This window comes from Nipponia nippon, unplaced genomic scaffold (assembly GCF_047370975.1).
Source record: "Nipponia nippon isolate SJK-2023a ecotype South Korea unplaced genomic scaffold, ASM4737097v1 scaffold_15, whole genome shotgun sequence".
Taxonomy (NCBI): Eukaryota; Metazoa; Chordata; class Aves; order Pelecaniformes; family Threskiornithidae; genus Nipponia; species Nipponia nippon.
In genome coordinates, this window is record NW_028262331.1 from 5365752 (window position 1) to 5386137 (window position 20386).

The following is a 20386-nucleotide window of genomic DNA, read 5'->3' on the forward strand; positions in this document are numbered from 1 at the left end:
TTCAAACTTGGCAGACATTTATTTCTAACATGAAGTTTTTATGATTTGGTTCATAAGTGGAGTTCTCCCATTTACTTGATGTCCAGCACCTCACACGAACACGAGTGCCCATGTTGGGGCCTGCTGACCAACAGTGTAAGCTGAAAGGAAATCTTGGGTTTAAGGCACCCAAAAAGCATCTTGCTGTACAAATCCTGACCACCCATTATCGTAGTTCCCACCTCTGCTTCCCTTGCAAGCGTATCGCTTTATCGAAAGTGAAGTGGAAACAGATACAACTACTTAACATTTGAAGTGTAAACCTTCTCTGTAACCTATGGGACCTACTGTTTATACTCTTTTGGGTGCAGCTGGTTAGCTGATACCACAATCCTTCTTCTGAGTAATCAGCCTGTTACAGCTTTTTCTCTTATTGCACATTTTATTATATCTGTTGGAAAAAATAACCAAAGATATTCCCTGTTGCTTTGCTGTTATAAGCACTTGCGATAGTTTTAGATCATTTTAAAATTTCCCAATAAACATGTCAAGAGGAACAAACTGGAAGTTCCCCAGTTGGTGTAAGAAGGCAGATTCCAGAGCAGGGAAGACTCCGAGGTACAGGTTCCCCTCTATATCTCTTAGTTTGAAGCTGCCTAACTATTATCTTTGAGGCATGCCTACAAGTTTAATGGGGTGCACCCAAGATCTATATTCCCAAGCTTCCTAGGGGACAGATTCAAATTTGTGAACTCCACCTCGAACCCAAGCAATGGAGGGCAAATGCCTGTCGTGATCTTTGTCTGACTCGGGCTGGCTCTGGGCACGCTCTGGCTTGGGGTTGGAAGAAGGTGGGTCGGGTTGCTGTACAGACATAGTCCTGCGGAGGTGGTTTCTCTTGCGCAAAAACTCGGGTTGGGAGTGGAGGCCAAAGCTGCCTTTTCTCAAGATCATCCGAGAGTTGTTCTTTTTGGGTCGTGAATGGAGACTGAACTCCAGCGAGGCCAAGTGGGCTGCATAACCTTCACTGAGGAACTGAAATAGGAAGGAAAGAGAGGGAGTGACAGATTAACTGCTGCCTCGACCTAAGCGCTCTGCGAGGAATTAAGTTCCTATCTTTGGCATCCCAGTCAGATACCTACAGAGTACTAATACTCCTCTCCCCTCACTTCTTTTTTCAGCGCCCTGTTCCATTTTGTCATTCAGCAATATGCGATGCATGCACTTGCAGGTACAACCAAAGACCACTCGATTCTCTTTACTATTTACCCTGCCAGAAAATGCCTCATCTGAAATGAAAACTGCCCTTCTTTCTCTGAAACACTGTCTCTGCTCTTATCTTTTCTATGGATTTGTGTGTGCGTGTCTGCGCATGCATTCGCACGCCTGCCTTTCCGTGTTCCCCCGAGGACGTCCTGACTGAGGAGCGAGAGTTACTTACTTGACACTGCGCCTGGTATTTCTTTGTTGATCGTCCAACTATGTAGATCTGGGATGGCGACAGAGCCAAGACATTGTACACAGAAATATCCTTCATGGAACCGTATGCAGCACAGATTTTGATGTGGCACTGAAACAAATATTACTTCCAAAGTGACCACTCTACTGAACACCATGCACTACAAGGATGGCACTTGTTTTGCAATGAAGCAGCAGATGAGTTCATTGTTAACAACCTCATTCTGTAAACCGCAGAAAGCTAAATCTGTCTGCCCGCATGCCAGCAAGAACTACGGATATGTACACAGGAAAGAACAAGCAGTTCATTTATTTATTTGTCATGTCAGGAGGCTGCTTTGGATGTTTTATCAGCCTTCCTTGCTCTTTAAAAAGTGAGAAAAGAAATGAGGAATGGCAAAAAGACTGTGATGGCCAGTGAGATTTACTGTTCAAAAGGAAGGGAGATCTCTAACTTCAATGAATGACATTCTCTGGAAAAAGGTTTTAAGGCTATAAACATGTTTCTAGTACCTCTTGCATGAGATTCCGGAGAAAAATGGTCTTTTGTCGCAGTGGGTCATGAACAAGTCCATCTGAGAAGAAGATCATCCCTTGTGGGAAGTTGTGTTGAGACAACCATGAAACCACACGCTGTTTTTGCATATCTGGACGGCCCGTAATATAGATAATCAGATATCCCAGGTCCTGCCAATGCCTGTCAGAAACAGCAGGTAAATTACGTAGGTGCAGAAAGGGAAACAATACCCACAGGTCAGGTCAGCATTTCTTTGCTCAGCACAGACCCAGTTAGAAGTCGGACGTTATCTTTCAACAAGTGGAAAGCAGCATGCCTAAGTCGCTGCTCCAATCGAGAAATTAAGTCATAATGTCTACATCTTGAGGGAGACGGAAGGAAGCAAGAGAGATTCTTATACGAAACGCTATATAAAATATGACAGCTATTTAAAAATTTATTTAGAATAGGCCTTGCTACACTTGAAATCTTTAACGAGTTTTCCTGCCATTTCAGCTGTAAGGAGCGGAAACCCTTGAAAATTGACATCCCTCCATTCCCATGCAAGTTCCAAAATGAGAGCTGTATTCTGTCCAGTGCGACAGTAACAGACTTGCAAGGATGGATTAAAAGGCCTTTTAATTTTTCCTCCAAAAAATGCTCTTGCATTCACAGGACTTGACATTTCTGAAGTAGATGTATGTCCTTATTTGAAATTAGTGAAACACAAAATACACTCTTTGCTAATCATGGTAACACATGGAATCACTATTAACTCACTGCACACACTTTAAGGCCGTATTCCCAAGAAACAACGTGTAATCTTTAGGCAACTTAAACTACAAATTTCAAAGTAAACATTCTAAGCATTCTAAGATTCCTCTGAAAATCAGGCAGAGCTGATGTCCAGGCAAATATACAAATATATCTTAGGACGAGAGGAAACGGCCTCAAGCTGTGCCAGGGGAGGTTTAGGTTGGATATTAGGAAAAACTTCTTCACGGAAAAGGGCTGTCAGGCCCTGGCCCAGGCTGCCCAGGGGAGTGGCTGGGTCCCCATCCCTGGAGGTATTTAAAAGCCGGGTAGACGTGGTGCTTAGGGACATGATTTAGTGGTGGACTTGGTAGTGATAAGTTAACAGTTGGACTCGATGATCTTAAGGGTCTTTTCCAAACTTAATGATTCTATGATTCTATGATCTGCAAAGAATCCTGGCCTTTAAAGAATTGTTGTTTATTTAGCAAAAAAAATCCTATTCTGTCCCTCTTCCTTCCTATTGTGTTCAAGCAGGAAAAAGTCGGAGATTTCAAAAGTGAAGTGTGCAAACCTCACCCACCTGACAACATCAACGGCCCCCGCTCGGACTTTGGGGTCACTTCCCATAATCGAAACGCTTGCTGCAAACGAACCATCAATGCTGAACACAACGCATTCCATTCCTCGGGGAAGCACAGTCAGGTAACTGGCGGCACTGCTCTGGTCCCCTCTGGAGGGTCAAAGCAAGAAACACATTTAAAAAGCAAAATGCCAGAATGGAATTTCTGCACGTCCTAGTTAAGACCTGAAATCAGATCTGTCTGGATCTACGGCTTCAAAAATTGCTGTCAAATAGGGCTTCTGATTTCAGTCCTATATAGGGCAATTAAAACTTACCCTTTTAGGAAACAGCTTTCCAAAGAGAAATTTGGAAGCTGACTTTAATAAGAAATCCCACGTGTATACATACCTAAAAGAACTAGGAAAAAAAAAAACCCAACCACCAGCCTGAAGCACTCAAACTACTACTCAAACATGCTATCTGTCTATATATGTACACATCTAAGACACGAATGCTCTATATATGTATGCACACGCACACGTACATACACACATAGCACGTAGAAGTCAGCTACTTTTTCCTTCTGGCAGTCCACAGTTACTGGCAAATTATTAGAAATTACAAGGGAAGAATAGATATGCACCTTTTATTGGCATGTACTTACACAGATCCTTCCCCTCAGGATGTATTTTCCCCAAGAGGTCTTAAGACACTAATAAAGCAGAAGGGACATTAAGACACTACTAAAGCACAAAGCTTTTACCATCCCATGACCTCACGTTCCCTAAAAAATGTAATCTGAAGACCGTATCTTCTTTCCTTTAGAAAGATGATTATTGTATGATCTAGAAATTTATATCTGGTGATGAAGATTCTTACAATATGTGTGCACTGCTTAATGAGCAAAGACAGGACAATTTTTTTCACTCCTGTTTGAAACTTACTCCTGCAGTCTAAAAGCCCATGGGAGCTTAGCTTCTGAATACACCTTAATTCCTTTTTAATTAACTCTCTTTTCTTCAATTGATTGCCTCTTCTATTACACTGAGGTAGAACATTTCCTCCTCCTCAATTAGCACTACATAAGACTGTAAATTGACTTTGGACTTGGTTAACTGGTGGGTAACAACACGTTCTGTTTCAGCTACGTTCATCCCACTGATTTAGCCTCCAACATAGGGATTCAAAGGAAGCTGTAAAGCTACTTCCTAAGTGGGTAGGCAATTTAATTCTACGTGCAATATTAAACTAAAACGCTGTATTAAATCAAACTGGACTTTTGTTAAACGTAAGATTTTTTAAAAGCACAGCTACCCCAGTCCTGCACCTAGGCTAACAAATTTTATTTCACACATCTTCATTCTTCATGCTTTACTTAGCACAGAGATTTTTCAGAAATGCTGGAGAGCTAGGAGAGCTGACTGATTTTACTTCAATGAATTGTTATTTTCAGGTGCTGCATTTTTTTTGGTTTGGTTTGGGTTTTTTTCCCCCAATTTAGAATAAGCGTGGTCTTGAGTACAGAATTCAGGTAACTCTTTTGATCGGCCTGGTATCAACAGATAAACAGGTGGCTGAGAGCAAGGCAGTACCTCCTCTACTGTTCATTTCTGTAAGAAAAGCTTCTTATCAGTCTGAAGAACACAAAGCTATACCCTTCAGCAGTCTTTTCCCCAATGAACAGGCTGCAAAATATCCCAAGTCATACATTCTGGCCACAAGAAGACTGATTACAGTCATCCAGTCCCCATATGTTGCAAGACCAAGTGCTCCTAAATTGAGTTGCACTGAGGATTTGTGTTGCAGCAGGGATAAACCCATTGGCCTGGGCACCTCCAAACTGGCCAGTAAACAGATGATCGCTGCTTCAAATTTAAGCTGACAACACAGTGACAAGACCAAGAAAAGATAACGAACTGACCAAAATCTCCCTCCACACCCCCTTCAATCTTACACACCTCGGTGCCTTCCTGATCACAACAACCCATCACAGCTGTACTTCCAGCTTGGAGCTATTACCTGACCACCATTTTGATGGGATACACACCAACTCTCAGTCTCTTCTGTTTGGGTATGTTGTAGGATATCCGGCCACTGCTGTTGGATATCTCTGTGTCAAAGTACACCCACCTACCCGAAGATGGCTCAGTCATTATGAAGATATCAACCTGCAAAAACAACAAAACAGTCATCTAACGTGTAGGCAACACCCCCCCTATTTCCAAGGCCTGCCAAGCTTAGGCCACATCAGTATCTCCAACTATGGCTTGTACTAAAAGCTTACAAGGAAGTTTGAAGGAACTTCAAAACTCAGTAAAAACTTCACAGAGGGTCATCTCAATTAGAAAATGCTTCCTAACACACAGTACAAGAGTTTATTGCCTTCATCATTTAAAGCACTCAGCTTAGCACTGCAGGTGTCAAATGAGGGTACAGAGCTCAGAAATTTGGCAGGAACCCTAAACTAGGAAAAAGATCATTTCAGCTTGCATGTGTATATTACATTTTTGCATACTAAACCTACAAAATGGAAAATTTCTTCTCGTTATTAGCAAAATGAAATCTTTCTCAAATCATAACCTTGCCTACAAATGCAAAACCTAAACACTTCAAATTATCAAGATTTTTTTTTCCAAAAGGTTTCATCAATATGGTTTTCTTCAACTGAAATATTTAATCAAAATTAACATAAAGTGTACAAAATACTTTGTCTGACTTGAACTGGCACTTTCTAGCAATAAGTACATCAGTAAATCTGAAGGAGGTATCTGCAAAGCTCTCCTTCTGTACTCAGTTTTTACAGAACTTAGGCACACAAGGTTTATGTGGACTTCTTCAGTGCGCAACTTGCAGCCAGATACTCTACAAGATTGGTCAGCAGCTTAAAAGATCACGCTGTTTGTGTGGATATCCTTGATAACGGCAGATATGCTCTTCTTGGACATAATGAAGTTACATGACATTGGGAGGTAACTATAAATAACACTAAATTTATTCTGAACTCATGAAATTCAGAACTGAATTTTTCTCAGGGATGAGCTTTGGTGCAAGGGAAAAAATGACAGGTATTGCTGAACCAGCAGCGTTACCAGGATCAAACAATGGGTTTACTCCTTTCTTCTGCTTTTTGACTTCAAAGTGCATTCACAGTTTGAACACAGATGTGTGCCAACTGCCTCTTTAAAGTCTTTAACGTTTTTGCTTAGCAATTTCTTTCAAGAGATTTTAATGACAGGATTCTATTCAATACCCAAGCATAATATGAGTCTGTTTTACCACTGCAGAAACGCAGCTTATTGTTCATCCCTGTCCTTCTGAAATGGGAATATGACTTCAAGGCAACCAGCCAGCACACAATAATCTAGGTAGGGAGGAAAAACATTAGAATATAATGCCCAGAAAATAATGGGTTAAGTAAATCCCAGAGAGACACCTGGCCTCAGGAAAAGCACTGAAATGTATCTTCAACCTAGTTTGCATTTGCATGCTAAACCGCTGAATATGTCATCCTTTTTACCAACCAAAATTCATCTCAGTAAAAGACCCAGGGCTAAAATGAATCCAGTCTACAAACCTGTAGAAACCCCAACAGGCCCATTTTAGGAATTCTTGGGAAAACAAGGGTAGTCTCCAGGACTCATCCTTGCCTCAGTAAAAACTGGCATGGGCATGTCAAGCCCACCTCAGGTTAATTAACATTTTCTAATAGGTCAAGAGACTGAGATTACCTAGGTGGCCAGTCCCATGAGAGGATACAACTGGCAGAGACTCTCAGAGAAGCTTAAGCTCCTGCCTCCTTGTCTTGACCAGATGGCCTCATCCCCACGATCACTACTCTGTTGTGCCTCAACAGGAGCCACCCAAAGCAGATGAGGTTCAAGGAAAATTTCCTACCTGCTGAGGATAGCACCGTGATGTGACAGAGCAGATTAGACTCTGTGTGTCCCACTTTCGACCTGAGGCATTGCCAGGATATAGGCACAAATAACGCATGCCAGGAGATTCATTACAGGCACAGCTTTGACCTGCAGTCTTCCTGACTGTAGATCTAACTGAAGACCTTCGATACAATCCAATACACTCAGATATATTTAACTGATATTTTGCACTTACATTTGAGAAATGGCATAAAAAGGAAATTATTAAGCCTCGGAACCATACAATTTCAGTGTTCTTCATAGGACCACTATGAACCCCTTTGGTGCCCTGTTCATCCTTGTGCCAGAAGAACCTTATCAATGAATAAAACGTGATCAGGTTGAAGAAATTTATAAAAGCTAATAAAGGGCTGTGATTAAAATCTTCAAAAATCAGACAAAACCTGTGATCCTTTCTTGCATGTAAACTCAAGTGATGGGTTTGCTTTAAGTTTTTTTCCAAGCCATATGGGACAAGATCGAAGCAGCGATCATCTTAAAAATATAACCATAGCTTATATTGACAGTTCAATGTGTATCAGCACAAGGTATGCTGAATTCTACAACAAAATCTTAGAAGCAGCACATCACTTATGCCTTGTGGAGCTGACTAACAAAGCCCAGCTGTGACAGAAGCATGGGCATTAGAGACATGGTTCCAGAAACATCCATCCCTGCCATTTGCACTAGCAAATATACTCCAAAGGCGGCATGCTGTCAGCAGGCTGATCCCTGGAGGCATCAGGTTAGTGCTGCATCTTAGCAGAATGGGCACCCACAAAACAGGCCAAGCGAAGCCTCCACGCTTCAGTTTCACCCTCCGCTCAGCAGCATTGCTCTGTTAATTTCCACAAAAATTCTTACAGTCTCAGTGAATATGAACAAATGTGTTCACGTAACGCTTGGCTTTGTTAGCTGTAAGCCTGGCTACTGCAGGCAGCTTTAGGAGTGACAGTTCCAATCGTGTCACATTACTACTCAAATTCTAAAGCTAATCTTTACTCTTCCATGTATAAGAGAAACAGCAGCCACCTAGCCTCTGAAATGCCTATTCCGTTATCTAGTTGTCTTACCTGGATAGGAGGATATACATTTTTCTTTTAGTGATTTGCCAACCACTCTAAAATTCTTTTTCCTCCTTGCTCAAAAAGTTAATTGTTGTCAGTAGGTGGTACAATCGGATGGCAGGTTCAGAAATCACTGCACAGCACACTCATCATTAACCAGGGGAGATGGCCAGCATCATGTAAGAAAGATGAGAGCTGGGAAAAAGGTCAGCTATCAGGAAAGCCCACTTACAGCATATTTTTGCTGAAGTGCTGGGGACTAGTGACATACTTCCCCTCACTGTAAGGCTTTTTCTGGTACTATACATGTGTGTCACACTCAACAACTGTTTCTAGTAAAAGCTGGTTCACAAAAATAAGGAAATTGATTACTCAGACTTTACCTTTTCACCTGTTAAAGCTACCATGTCCAGAGGCCCATACATAAAGCGCCCAACTAGTACCTGAGGACCGTCTTCTGCTGCAATGACGTCATTAGCTCGGTGATTAGCAGTCACATTCTGAAACAGGAACAGGAGGTGGGAAGGGTAGTATTTGCTTTTGTAATGAGGTTACTGTCTCTATTACGTTATTATGAGCAGTGACACAGAAACACAGTCCTGGACAGTTGTGGTGGTGTGCTCGCCCATAAGCGTGCTCAAGCGATAATCACCAGCGGTGGTTGTGATGGATGCATCCAGCTCAAAGTGGATTCGGGGGAGGCAGATAACACCACAACAGCCAAGGGCTAATTTATGGCCATGTGTCCTCCTAACCACAGTGCTGGTCAGTGTCCAACTCAAGCCAAATTTGGAAGAAACTAACATATGCAGTCGGTATGTAAATATGACTAGGAGTTAATCATCTTACCCCCATAAATAGCGAGCAGCCCAAGAGCCCTTTGAGCTCTCCTGCACAGCAGCGGGCTGCAGGCCAGGATCCTTGAGTAGGGACACCTCTCAAGGTTACTCCTCGAGGCTGAGAGATTCCTTGCCACAACAGATCCTCAGTAAGTGACTAACAGCATGCTAAACTTCGCAATCTTAGGTAAGTGATATAAAGGATTGATTGCGTATATATAATCCTTTAGACATAAACTGTTGACCAAGTCTGGGACTAGGATTGGATCCAGCCGCACCTAGACTCCTCTCTGAGAAGGAGTTTAGAAAGCAAGGGGGTCCTCTCTGAACCTTGTGACTCAATGGGAGGGTCTCCCTGGCAGTTTTGTCTGACCCTGTCCTTCACACAGTAAATAATCAAGTAGTACCTTGCCATCAAATCTTGTTAAACCATTGTTGCATTTACCATTGAAAACTGTGTTCCTGTTTCAGCTGGAGCCAGGTTTCCAGTAACGGTGGGCTCCTGCATAGACGTTCTAGTCAGAGCGCTCAAGGTGGCCAAGAGAGAACATTTAAGGGAACGGCAATTATCTTTCACTTCAAGTGGTGCCATAGATTCACACAATTATGTGCGAGACACACACATCTTAACTGACGTTTCTAACTCAAGTGGCATCTGAAGAATGAAGAAAATATTTTTTTCTTGAGTTATAGATTCATCTACCACGTAAGAAAATAGAAGAACCACCTCTTTGCTTAACTGAAACTTAAGGCCCCTCTGTTATTTAAAGAAAGAAATATACTTTCTCCCAACATGTAGTGATAAACCAAGAATAAATTGTTCCTATTCCCTAACTGTTAATGTGTTTGCCTCTGGATTACATTGGGAGTTTTCAGCTCTTTAGTAATATTCAGATATGTAAACTTCTGCTTTGGGAGATCAAACTCCATTTAAATTGCTGCTAAACCCAAGTGCTATAGCTGTCATAGATATTCAGATTTACACTTACCCTCAATTTCACATGTGTCCTTTTGCGTAGCCATTTTTCTCGTGGATTGGATGGACTTAGTGTTGCTGGATCCAGGTTGTCATTTTCCTTGAAATTGACATTTTCGTACCTCATCACCTGAAATTATATTAACATTTCAACAAACAGTGTGTGGCCTGAGCAGTCCTGGTACTTGGCAAAGAAAGGGAAAGTACACTGCTGCCCCAGCTGAATGACACTGCAGAGCCAAAAGCACAATGAAAGCAGAAAGAGGTACAGGCCATACGTTCACATTAACCGCACAGATAAATAAACTGCTTTCACCCTGTTGGCCAACACTGAATCTCAAGTACTTATTGAACGGCTTTTCCATTGACAACAAAGCTTGCACATTCTTCCAGAGAAAATGGTGAAAACTTTAGGATGGTATCAAGCGACAGTCACATTTTCTGCTCATGGTCTGCAAAGTCAGCAAAGCAGCTTAAGACCACAAAAGTATTTTTTAATGTCCTTTATGGGGCAGAGGTCAGATTGCTGACTCCATCTGTATTGATTTTCTATATATATACCCAGACAGAATGGTTCTTATCACCTTTTGGATATTACTCACCACTGCAGGAGGTGATAAGCTCAGGATTTGGCTTGTGGCTAGTAACATCTGAAGATAAGAGGACTATAACTTGTGAACATGCAGAACCCTAATATGTCATACAAGCTACACATTCTTACAACCTACATATCACACACTTACCAAGAAATCTGCATGTCCAACTCAGATTTCAGGACACAACCCACAGATTTCAGAATCTGTGGGTTATGCCCTGTTTCAATTGAAACCACGAGCCCTGTCTTACTGAAATCTGTGGGTTGCACCCTGGGATCATCAAGTGAGGCTACTTCTTTTTGAATAAGAAATAGCTTGGTCTGTCTCTTTCACGAGCTAGCAGAAAATTACTCAAGTAGAACAGTTGGTTTCCTGTGCTAAAGTTTTCCACCCTGTGGTGCCCTCTCTGGAAGAGTGGCCTAGAATCCCTTTGAAAATGTCCCATGTGAAGTCCCTTGAGTAAAATCTTGCGGCACTCAGCCTTAGCAAAGCAGTTGGCCTGCAACAAATCACAGTAATGCTGAGAGGTCAGTGCGTTTTTTAACAAATTGGCATAAATTCTATTCACCAGAGGTCATGTGCAGGAAATAGATGCGCCCACAGGGCATTCAGGAGCCATTAGCCTTAACCTGAACCCCCAGCAAGGGCAGAATGTCCAGACTGTGCTGGAACTAACCAGTCCTTTATGTTGTGCTGTAGGTTCACATATTGCTTTACAGGCACGTTCCAAATGCTTGAAGGGCTTATCAAATTCTAAAAGCTGTAACACACATACAAGGCTAGGTAAGACACAACAATGCAACCTGATACGAATGCAGAGAGGTAACAAGTAGAAAAAAGCAGGAATGATTGCTAACAGACAACTGGGCTCAGGGAGGCATTTGAAAGGAAAGATGGGAGAATGTTCTGATGGGTTCAAGGCAAAAAACATCCTGAGAGAGAAGACGAGATGACAAGAGCTATGAGAGAGCAGCAAAGGAGAGGAGAAACATCTATGTACAATTATTTACAGCCCCTGAACAGAAAAAACAGGGATTTGCATCCTGTCACTTCCAGTAGAAACCTCTTCTCTACTCTGGGATGAGAATCAAATGAGAGTCCTGTTCTGGAGACTGTTCTTGTTCATGGAAAACTCTTCAGCAACTTTTGCTTTGCCTTGATTATGGTGCCGCTAGTTATAAACAGAGTTTTTTAAACTAGCTTTTAAAATTCTGCATTGCTTAATGCTACATTTTGACTGGAATCAGATATACTAAAGGATGCTCTGAAAGGACAGCAAGAGGTTGAAGGACTCTTAGAATTTCATAAATTAAAAACAGCAATCAAAAACCCAGAAGTGGTCTGGTTACCAGCCAGATTGTCTGCCCCACACTCCACTCTCAGACCACCATATAAAGATGGGGGCTCGGTACAACTACACAGCACGACTCGGCAGCAGTTCTGGACTGGAGGGAACTCAGCCACTGAGCTTCCATTCCCAGGAGCTACCAGGCGAGCCTCCAGGGAACCAACATCATTGACACCAGCACTGGGAGCAGGAGGTGGAAGGAGTTAACACTCTGAGACCACCTAAAAGGAGCTGCAAGAGAGGCGGGCAGACCGACACCTGCCAAACTGATGGAATGACAAAAAGTCACTGTGCAGTTTTCTGCACTGTTTGCCTGGCAGCAGCTGTTTCATAGAATCATTAAGGTTGGAAAAGACCCTTAAGATCATCGAGTAAAAACACACAGATTCTTGGGTTAATCCAAATTAAACTGCTTGCGACTGGCTTTTGGGTGAGGATCACTTTGGGTTGTTGGAGGGCCAGTTATCCTGCAGGTTTCACTTGAATACCACTTTTTTTTTTTTTTTTTTTTACACCCCAGCTGAGATTTCTCAGCCTCACCACTTTCTCCAGAGGTCTGAGCACTGCATTATCCCTAAGTCACTGCGAGCTGCTGCCTAGTTACTGACACAGTAGGAACAAGAGACCCATCATATGACTCTGAAATAAATTCTGAAGAGACAGTGCACACAATGCCTCAAAATACTCTAGTATAGGTTACAGGAGAGACTTGATTTTCTTATGGGAGCAGTACTTTCAAACTGCTGGTTTATTAGCAGATGTATGCTAATAGTTTGATATTTAGTAGGGAAATACATAATTAAGTAAGGCTGGAGATAGCCTTTTCCTTCAAAAACAGAAGGAAATTAATACCTAATACAGGATTATACTGCTCTGGGGCATGAGAGGGGTGAGTAAGGTATGCATGACAGCACATTGTTCCCAGTCACAGAGTCAGTAGTAAGAACACCAGCCAGCAGTGCTAATGGTGGGCTCACTGTCCCCTTCACCTCTCCAATAAATCCACATCTGTCATTCCTACATCCAGTTGTACGTGATGCAACCACAGTTAGCCATCTAACAGAACTAAAGATTAAAAGACTGAATACCCTTGGAAGATGCAATCAACAATCTCAAAAGTTATTCGTTGCAGAGAAAAAAATAGAGATCAATGACCTGTCTTAAAATGAAGGCCACAACGTCTGTTGATTCCCAGTAGCTGGCATGGAAGAGATGTGGCAGGGCCACAGTCGGAAAGGCTGTCAGCACATCTGGACAATACAAGGCATAATCTATTCGTTTTGTTCCCCACCACTTTGCAGTAACTACAAAACAAAACAAAATAGCATCACATTTCTAGAAGATATCTTCTTAATAGATCTCTTGCTGTTGTTACGTTTAAGCTAAATAATTGAATGAAGTCGTCTGCTTTTTTAATCTTGACATTTAGAGTCTGTTAAAGGTATCTATCAAAAACGAAAGTACTGTTTTCACTGACTGCATCACCACTTAAATGTCTGCAATCTAAACAGTTCTGTTGGGTCCAAGTTTTGGGAAGCAGAAATCACCTCAGCATGATTGCCATTGCTTCCTGGTCCATGGAAAATGCACAGTGAAAGACTAGGACTTTTATGATCATGTTATAGAGGAAGAATTGCAAATGCTTCCCAAATAGCAAATGGAATATTGATGTATGACTACAGTCCATAATGGGACAATATAATGATTTATAGCACTTTTAATCATGGGTGACAAATCTGACCTGTTTATATTTCTTCATGCCTGGAACATACTTCTAAACTCCCGTTAGTATGAAAACCTTAATGACTATTTATGAATGGCACCTTAATATAAAACTGCGATTTCACTTCTGTTACTTAATTACAAATCTACTTAATTACAAACAGAAGAGGAAGCTAAATTGTGTTATTTAAAATTGCAGCAACTTAGGCTGTTCTCATTCTCCCCAAATTTCCAAGCAGGTAATTTTTCTTTTCATAATAAACTTTTCCACAGAAAGGATGTGGAGGGAGGGTTGTTGCCATATCAGACAGCCCATGGCACTAGGCTTCACTCACTGTTGGTGAGGTATGCTGATGGCAAGCTTTCTGTTGACCCTGAGTTTTCACTGTTTGTGCTAGCCAAGCTCAACTTCCGTGTTTTTCCTTGTGGTTGATCAGATGTGTTTGGAGATCCAGGACTCTCCTGAGAGAAAGGTATGTTCAAAGAGCTGTTCTCAAGGAAGAGAGCGCTGTGGTTGTGGATAGCATCACCTGCAGGTTACAGAAATGAAAATAATTAAAAAAAAAAAAAAAAAAGGGATGAAAAACTGCTGTGTATATGTGTATTTGTGTATTTGTTTTTTTAACCACAGAGCTAATGAGTGTTTTCCTGAATAATATCAGATCTAATGACCATGTATTAAACTCCTTCAGAGAGAGGACAGCATGAGACTCCATGACTAAATGGAGAAAGCACACCCTACTGCCATCAAAATGCAATGGCAGCTGGGTGCTTTTGGCCAAGATCTTCCAAACTGGGTAGTGATGCTGGGAGGCTATTACTTCACACTCAACCCTATCCATTTTAAAGTCATTCTCTGAGAAGAGCTACACAACTCTGGGAGTCTGTGATACTTCTCTAGTCCTCTTCCTGACATGAGCAGAATTACTTTAGAAAGAGAGCCTTCAGCAGGGCTATCTACTGGTTTGCATGTTCCCAAATAGAACAAAATTCTCATTTATTCATGCCACTCTGACAGATGAGCTAAGGGCCATGGCTAACACCTCTGCTTAATGAAACGAAATACAGCCTTCCTCCTAAGGTGTTCTGAAACATGTAAGAACAGACGTGCATTTAAATAAAAGCATTACTGATAATTTTGCTTGAAGCAGCCTGCACATCCCTCCTGTACCAAGGAAAGGCAGAACCTCAACTGAGAGACAGGTTATACAGCAAAGTACATGTCAAAAGCAGCTGACTCCTTGGTGTTGTTTTTCAGAGAACAAACCTCTTGGGGAGATTAAAACAGTGAACAAAAGAAAAAGGAGACCCAGTTCAATGCACATAATACAAAAGAAAGCAGACGGCCCTTGATGACGTATTGCTCTATTTCTGAGCGTATTTCAGTCCCATTCAGACAAATAACGGTAATCACGCTGTGCTCATCTTTCACATGGTCTTGGGTTGGGGACTGTGTCATACGATTCTTTATGTAGTGGAGGCCTGGAATAAATTTCTTTTCAACTTTTCAAGTCATACCAACTCTCAATGCCCTGAATACCTCAATGGTGCACACAGGAGAACACAACAACAAGTTGCTGCTTTCAAAGGACACCATTCCTTAGAAAAAAATACACCGGAAGCGTAAGTGTCTATAGATTATCAGAACTGGTAAAACACGTCACCATTAAATGAAAAGGAATAGCAGTATAGCTCCCTACAATCTCCTCCCTTCCAAAAAGCAGACATGGCTAGAAAGGTTCTGGCTTGTTTTGACATAAGCCTTGAATATCTCAACTGCATGAGACAACACAAGGAGCTGCCCTGCAACTGAATCAGAGAAACAATTAAATTCTAACACTTCGTGATGAGTACGGAGTTTGGACAGAATATGTTCAATTGTAGTTTCCATGGGAATATGCGCTTTGAGTTTTCATTAAAGAAACTGCAATGTACTGTTCTTTCAAAGGAATCTTGTTGATGCCATACAGTAGGGAAAGCTATGTTTAAACTACTCTAAATTTACCATCATGCTTGATAAGAAATAAAGGCAGATCATTTTACAGAGTCTCATCTTGGATAATTATGATAGTAACAGCCAATACAAAGCAGCAAAGCAGCTTCCTCAAGGCCACAGAGTAACCATCTCCAGACAAAATTAACAATACTTTCGTTTACGCATATATATATAATTGGAGAAGTACTGTCCTTTTAGACCTTAATTTCTATCTATCCATAATGAAGCAGACCAGTTGCATTAGCCATAGTCTGGACTGGCAGTCCTGCCCATTCCCTATAAATAAAACTGCAAGAGAAAAATTTTGCAATTATTTCAATTGTGCTGTAAAGTAAAACGTGAGGTAGAAGCTTAAACAATAAAGAGCGTTATGATTATCTACATTCTGCTATGTCAAATGTCTAGAAAGTAGGATAGGTTGAAACCAAGTGTTTTGAATTAATATACAACAACTGTATTTTTAACCCTCAAGTAGATAAAATGCATCATGTCATACGCAGCAAAGCAAAAAAAGGAATTAAATTTCACATGTAATTAAGTGACAAAAGACATGGCTGGTGGTAGATCAGAGACCTGTCATGAAGCTAAGGCTCACTTATAATAGCTACAAAAGTACTTTGATTACGAAATGTCAACTAGGCAGCAGCTGAGAAAGCTGCTGTTTAACTGAAGGTCAAGACAGCATGGCCTTCTCTGGGCTGTACCATAACCTGAACTTTGTACCCTGTCCTTAGAGTAAAAAAAATCCCACCAGTTACTAAATCCTTATCTACTGCTATGTCTTCTGTCAGCAATCACCATAGATGAAAGAGTTATGAAGATAAATGTTTTCTCCACCTGCTCTGTATGTCTGGCAGTGCTTTGCATGCAGTTTCTTTTACTTTCAGTTGTCTGTATGTCACAGCAACACGAGGTAAATATCCCCTTAAGAGGTGACTTCTGAAATAGTGGGATGCCTCATGCGATTATTTCCATTCTATCTATCCAGTGCATAGGTCGAAGATATCTCAGATATTAAGCTTAATCTTTGCTAATTTTTCTTTCTCTTTGCATATAACGTGTTGACTCTCCTGTACATTCAGAAAACTGAATTTAAATCATGCCCCAAATAATTTTGTTTTATTAAGCTATTTTATCCATAGCCTAATAATGTCATCACATCCACATTAGGAATTGTATCAACAGAAGAAGTTGCAACTGACCGCTTGACAGAAAGAGGAATAATTCTCTGGGCTAGTCACGTCTCCGTGATTGTCAAAATCAAGCCTGGTAAGAGCCAGCTTTCATCATCATTAAGTTCTTAATAGATCAATCCATCAGACACACAAACAATACCGCATTACTACAAACTGAGTGACCCTGGGAATAAACTCGGTAATAAGTACTGATGCTTGCTGGATGCAAAAGGCAATCGTCTAGATAAATGTGTGCCCTGCTCTTTAAGTCCTGCCATTTAAGTCTTAGGTATTTCCTGAATCTCAATGGAAAAAGTAAATTTAATAAACTAAAAGCTTCAAGATAAACCCTATGCACAGAGCAGCTGGCTCCAAGAGCTTCATTTGATTGGCAAGAACCGAAACCCAGCTATAGAAATCCTTCCCCTCCAGTTTTCATCATGTTCTCCAGCCTGTGTTATCACTGAACCATTCCTATGAAACATATGGTGAAATTCTTTTACTACTAGTAGTAAATTTTTTTCATGTGGCTTCCAGATCATAATTTTTTTCCACAGAGGCACCTAACAGGAATGTCGGGCAGAAAACAGAATCACTTTTATTTTAATCATTGGTTCTTATGAGTAAAGGAACAGGGAATAAGATTGTTTAATGACATGAAAGATTATCAGAAAAGGCTGTTTTGGGCGGTGCCTAATAATTAAGAGTTTGGTGTAACTAGGTCTCATCATAACTGATTAGTAAACTACCATTCCAGTTGACGCCACAAAGGCTCTCATTTTAAGAAATACTTTGACAAGCCCAGGTATCAGAGAAAGAAAAAAAAACCTATAGAGTCACTAGAATTAATCCTTTGTCAATGAAGAACCTTAAATTCCGAAAGGATCTCAAGGCACTTGCATTTAAATGGAAGGATTTCATGTTCATTGAAATATAATTCAGCTTAGGTGTAAAGCACAGCAATGATTTAACTCTGCAGAGATTTAAATACAAAACCATACCACAGAACATTTGCTGATCATTAGCACTCAGGAAATTTTATTTTATAATACATCCAACAGACAGGGTTTCCAGATTTACATGCTCTATAGGGGAATCTTCTGACCCAGTGCCTTAGATGAACTCAAAAAGAACACCAGTTGTTCCCAAATCACTTCTAAAGTCTCTGCTTCACGAATCACTCTGTCTGAAGGGTTTACTTTAACACAACAAAGCTGGTAAAACATACCCATGCAAGGTTTTCAATTTGAAAAGCAGCCTAAGGGAACTATTCTTCCTATGACAGTTATTTAAAGGAGGGTTCAACTTTTCAAGATAGCCTTAGCTATGTCTCCGTGACAGAATTTGTGTCTAACCAACCAGCAGGATTTCCAAGTGCACAGTCAGGCTTTATAATAACTCCAAGTCCGAATGCAAAGCAGGGTATATATTTCCATTGAAAGAAAACTCAGGCATGGGGGTGAGGAGAGAGCACTATTCCCTAGTTTGGACCATCCCTCACCTTAGCTATTCCTTAAGTCAATTCCTGAGAACAGCCAGATCTTCATATGTTTCAGTGAAGTCAACACCTAGAAACCAACCTTCTGCAACTCAAGATCAACTGTTGCTTTTCAAACATTGATTTAATCAGATTCAAACTGATCTGCATCCAGTGTACACCATATGTGAGCGGATAAAACAAAGAATCCTACTGCACAGAAAAGTGCATTCTTCTAGCTCCAACAAACAGAAAACTGCCATTTTTGTATATTAGCCTCCAACCTTAAACCCTGAATCCTGAAAAGCCTTTTGAAATATCCTGCTGAGGCTTGAATTCGTGTCTGAATCTGTAGCAAAAAGAATAAATCTAATATGCATGCAGGTACAGATACACACTGATCAATTCCTTTTTTGCAAAACATGACAAGTCAAGATACTTTGCAACTACATGATTTTATCTCATTTTCTATAAAGTCATAACAGCACAACTGCTTCTACTAGCACCTTGCTCATCCACGTCTTCCTCCTTCCTCCCCACAAATCAGTCTATTTCTGTTTTTTCCTGGATTCAAACATTTATTACCCAACATAACTATTGTTTAGCAGCCTACATAGGAAAAGAGCAATCAAAAGATGATTTGCCCAGTGCTCTAATTTGTCCTAGTAGATATCCAAAATAAACCAACGACAAGTGACCAAGAGAAACAGTATCTGAAGATCTAGGCAAAGGTCAACCAATTGTAAAAATGAATTGTTTAAAATGACAGTCAGAGACATGGAAGTTTGCAAGTAACACTTCAACTAAAGCAGTGCTATCACCTTCCAACCCCTCTTTAACACAACGAGTATCACAAAGCTCATCCGTAAGAAACATTTTTTCTTGCTAATCTTCTTTGGTTCCACATTTGCTAAATATGTCTGTGCCATTCTGTCCCAGATGACTTGGTTTTGGCATGTTAGCACATTGGTATTTCAAATCCTCTTGAGCTGCGAAAGGAGAGAATGCTTAAGAGACGAACAGGTAAGGAGAGCTATGAAAACAGGCACTGTACCTAACTGGTGAGATCTTCCATCCCCTAGTGGGTATCTCTGGTACCGTGGGACACTGAATGGAGGCAGGAGATGGAATCTTTTCTCCAGCAATGGTTCAAGTCTGCAGGCAGAGGGGTCAGCAGAGTGAAAGAAGCTGTACACTTGGCTGCAGGCTGGGCGGACCTGGCATACTTGGATGAGAATGAGACAGAGAAAGAGAGTTCAGTATTGCCCCTTCACAATTTTCAAGGAGTCTATACAGAAACATGGTTAATATGGTCTTCTGCAAACTCCAGACTAGCATGCATCTGGCCACAAGAAATTTAACTAAATTGTTTGCTATTTTACATGTAAAGAACACTTCACTGCAAAGGAGTTCACAGAGACATCACAATCTGAGATGCAGGCGTGTAGCAGACGTGAAGACCAGCCAGAGAAACACGCAGAAGTAAGGAAGGAAAAAGAAGTTTAAAAATCTTGTAAATATATTATCAAGCATTACAGCTATGATGCTCAGCACTTCAAATATTTACCAGCAAAATGGTTTGATGGGCCTGTTACGTCCAGAGGACTTAAATCTAGGTGACAGCAGGAGCAGGCAGGGGACAGAAAGCACTGCAGTTTCTGAAGTCACCTTATGGAAGGTAATGTATAGAAATGAGGTTGGTCATACTATAACAGCAAAGCAATGTCTATGATTTTTGCTGAAGGTGTGCAGCTCCTGAGGTTTTTGGGCTGCAACTGTAAATGCAAATCTGAAAATCACTTACTCAGCTAATAAGGTATTCTTTTGACTAAACACACAGCACAGAATCATAACTTATACTCAGATGGGTGATCACACGAGGCTGCTGAGGTCCGTAGAACAGTCGCTGTAGGCACTTACCACCACACCACACTTCAGTCACACTGAATCTTGCCAGCGTGAGCAAATCAATTCATTACAGGCTCATTAAACTTAGTACAGTTTGTATAGTACCGCATTACA

At 41.0% G+C, this 20386-nt stretch overlaps 1 protein-coding gene across 3 annotated transcripts in view; it reads right to left on the reverse strand.

Moving 5' to 3' along the window:
• Nucleotides 1–20386, reverse strand: part of PITPNM3 (PITPNM family member 3) — a 146769-nt gene continuing 126383 nt past the window's right edge. For all 3 annotated transcript variants that reach the window (XM_087751538.1, XM_087751537.1, XM_087751540.1), the window contains 10 exons: nucleotides 19419–19589; nucleotides 14052–14246; nucleotides 13150–13298; nucleotides 10064–10180; nucleotides 8619–8735; nucleotides 5271–5419; nucleotides 3270–3419; nucleotides 1951–2134; nucleotides 1421–1549; nucleotides 1–1014 (listed from right to left, as the gene is read on the reverse strand). In XM_087751538.1, the coding sequence (XP_087607664.1) occupies nucleotides 706–1014; nucleotides 1421–1549; nucleotides 1951–2134; nucleotides 3270–3419; nucleotides 5271–5419; nucleotides 8619–8735; nucleotides 10064–10180; nucleotides 13150–13298; nucleotides 14052–14246; nucleotides 19419–19589 (1670 nt within the window). In that variant the 3' untranslated portion in view covers nucleotides 1–705. The remainder of the gene's footprint in view (nucleotides 1015–1420; nucleotides 1550–1950; nucleotides 2135–3269; nucleotides 3420–5270; nucleotides 5420–8618; nucleotides 8736–10063; nucleotides 10181–13149; nucleotides 13299–14051; nucleotides 14247–19418; nucleotides 19590–20386) is intronic.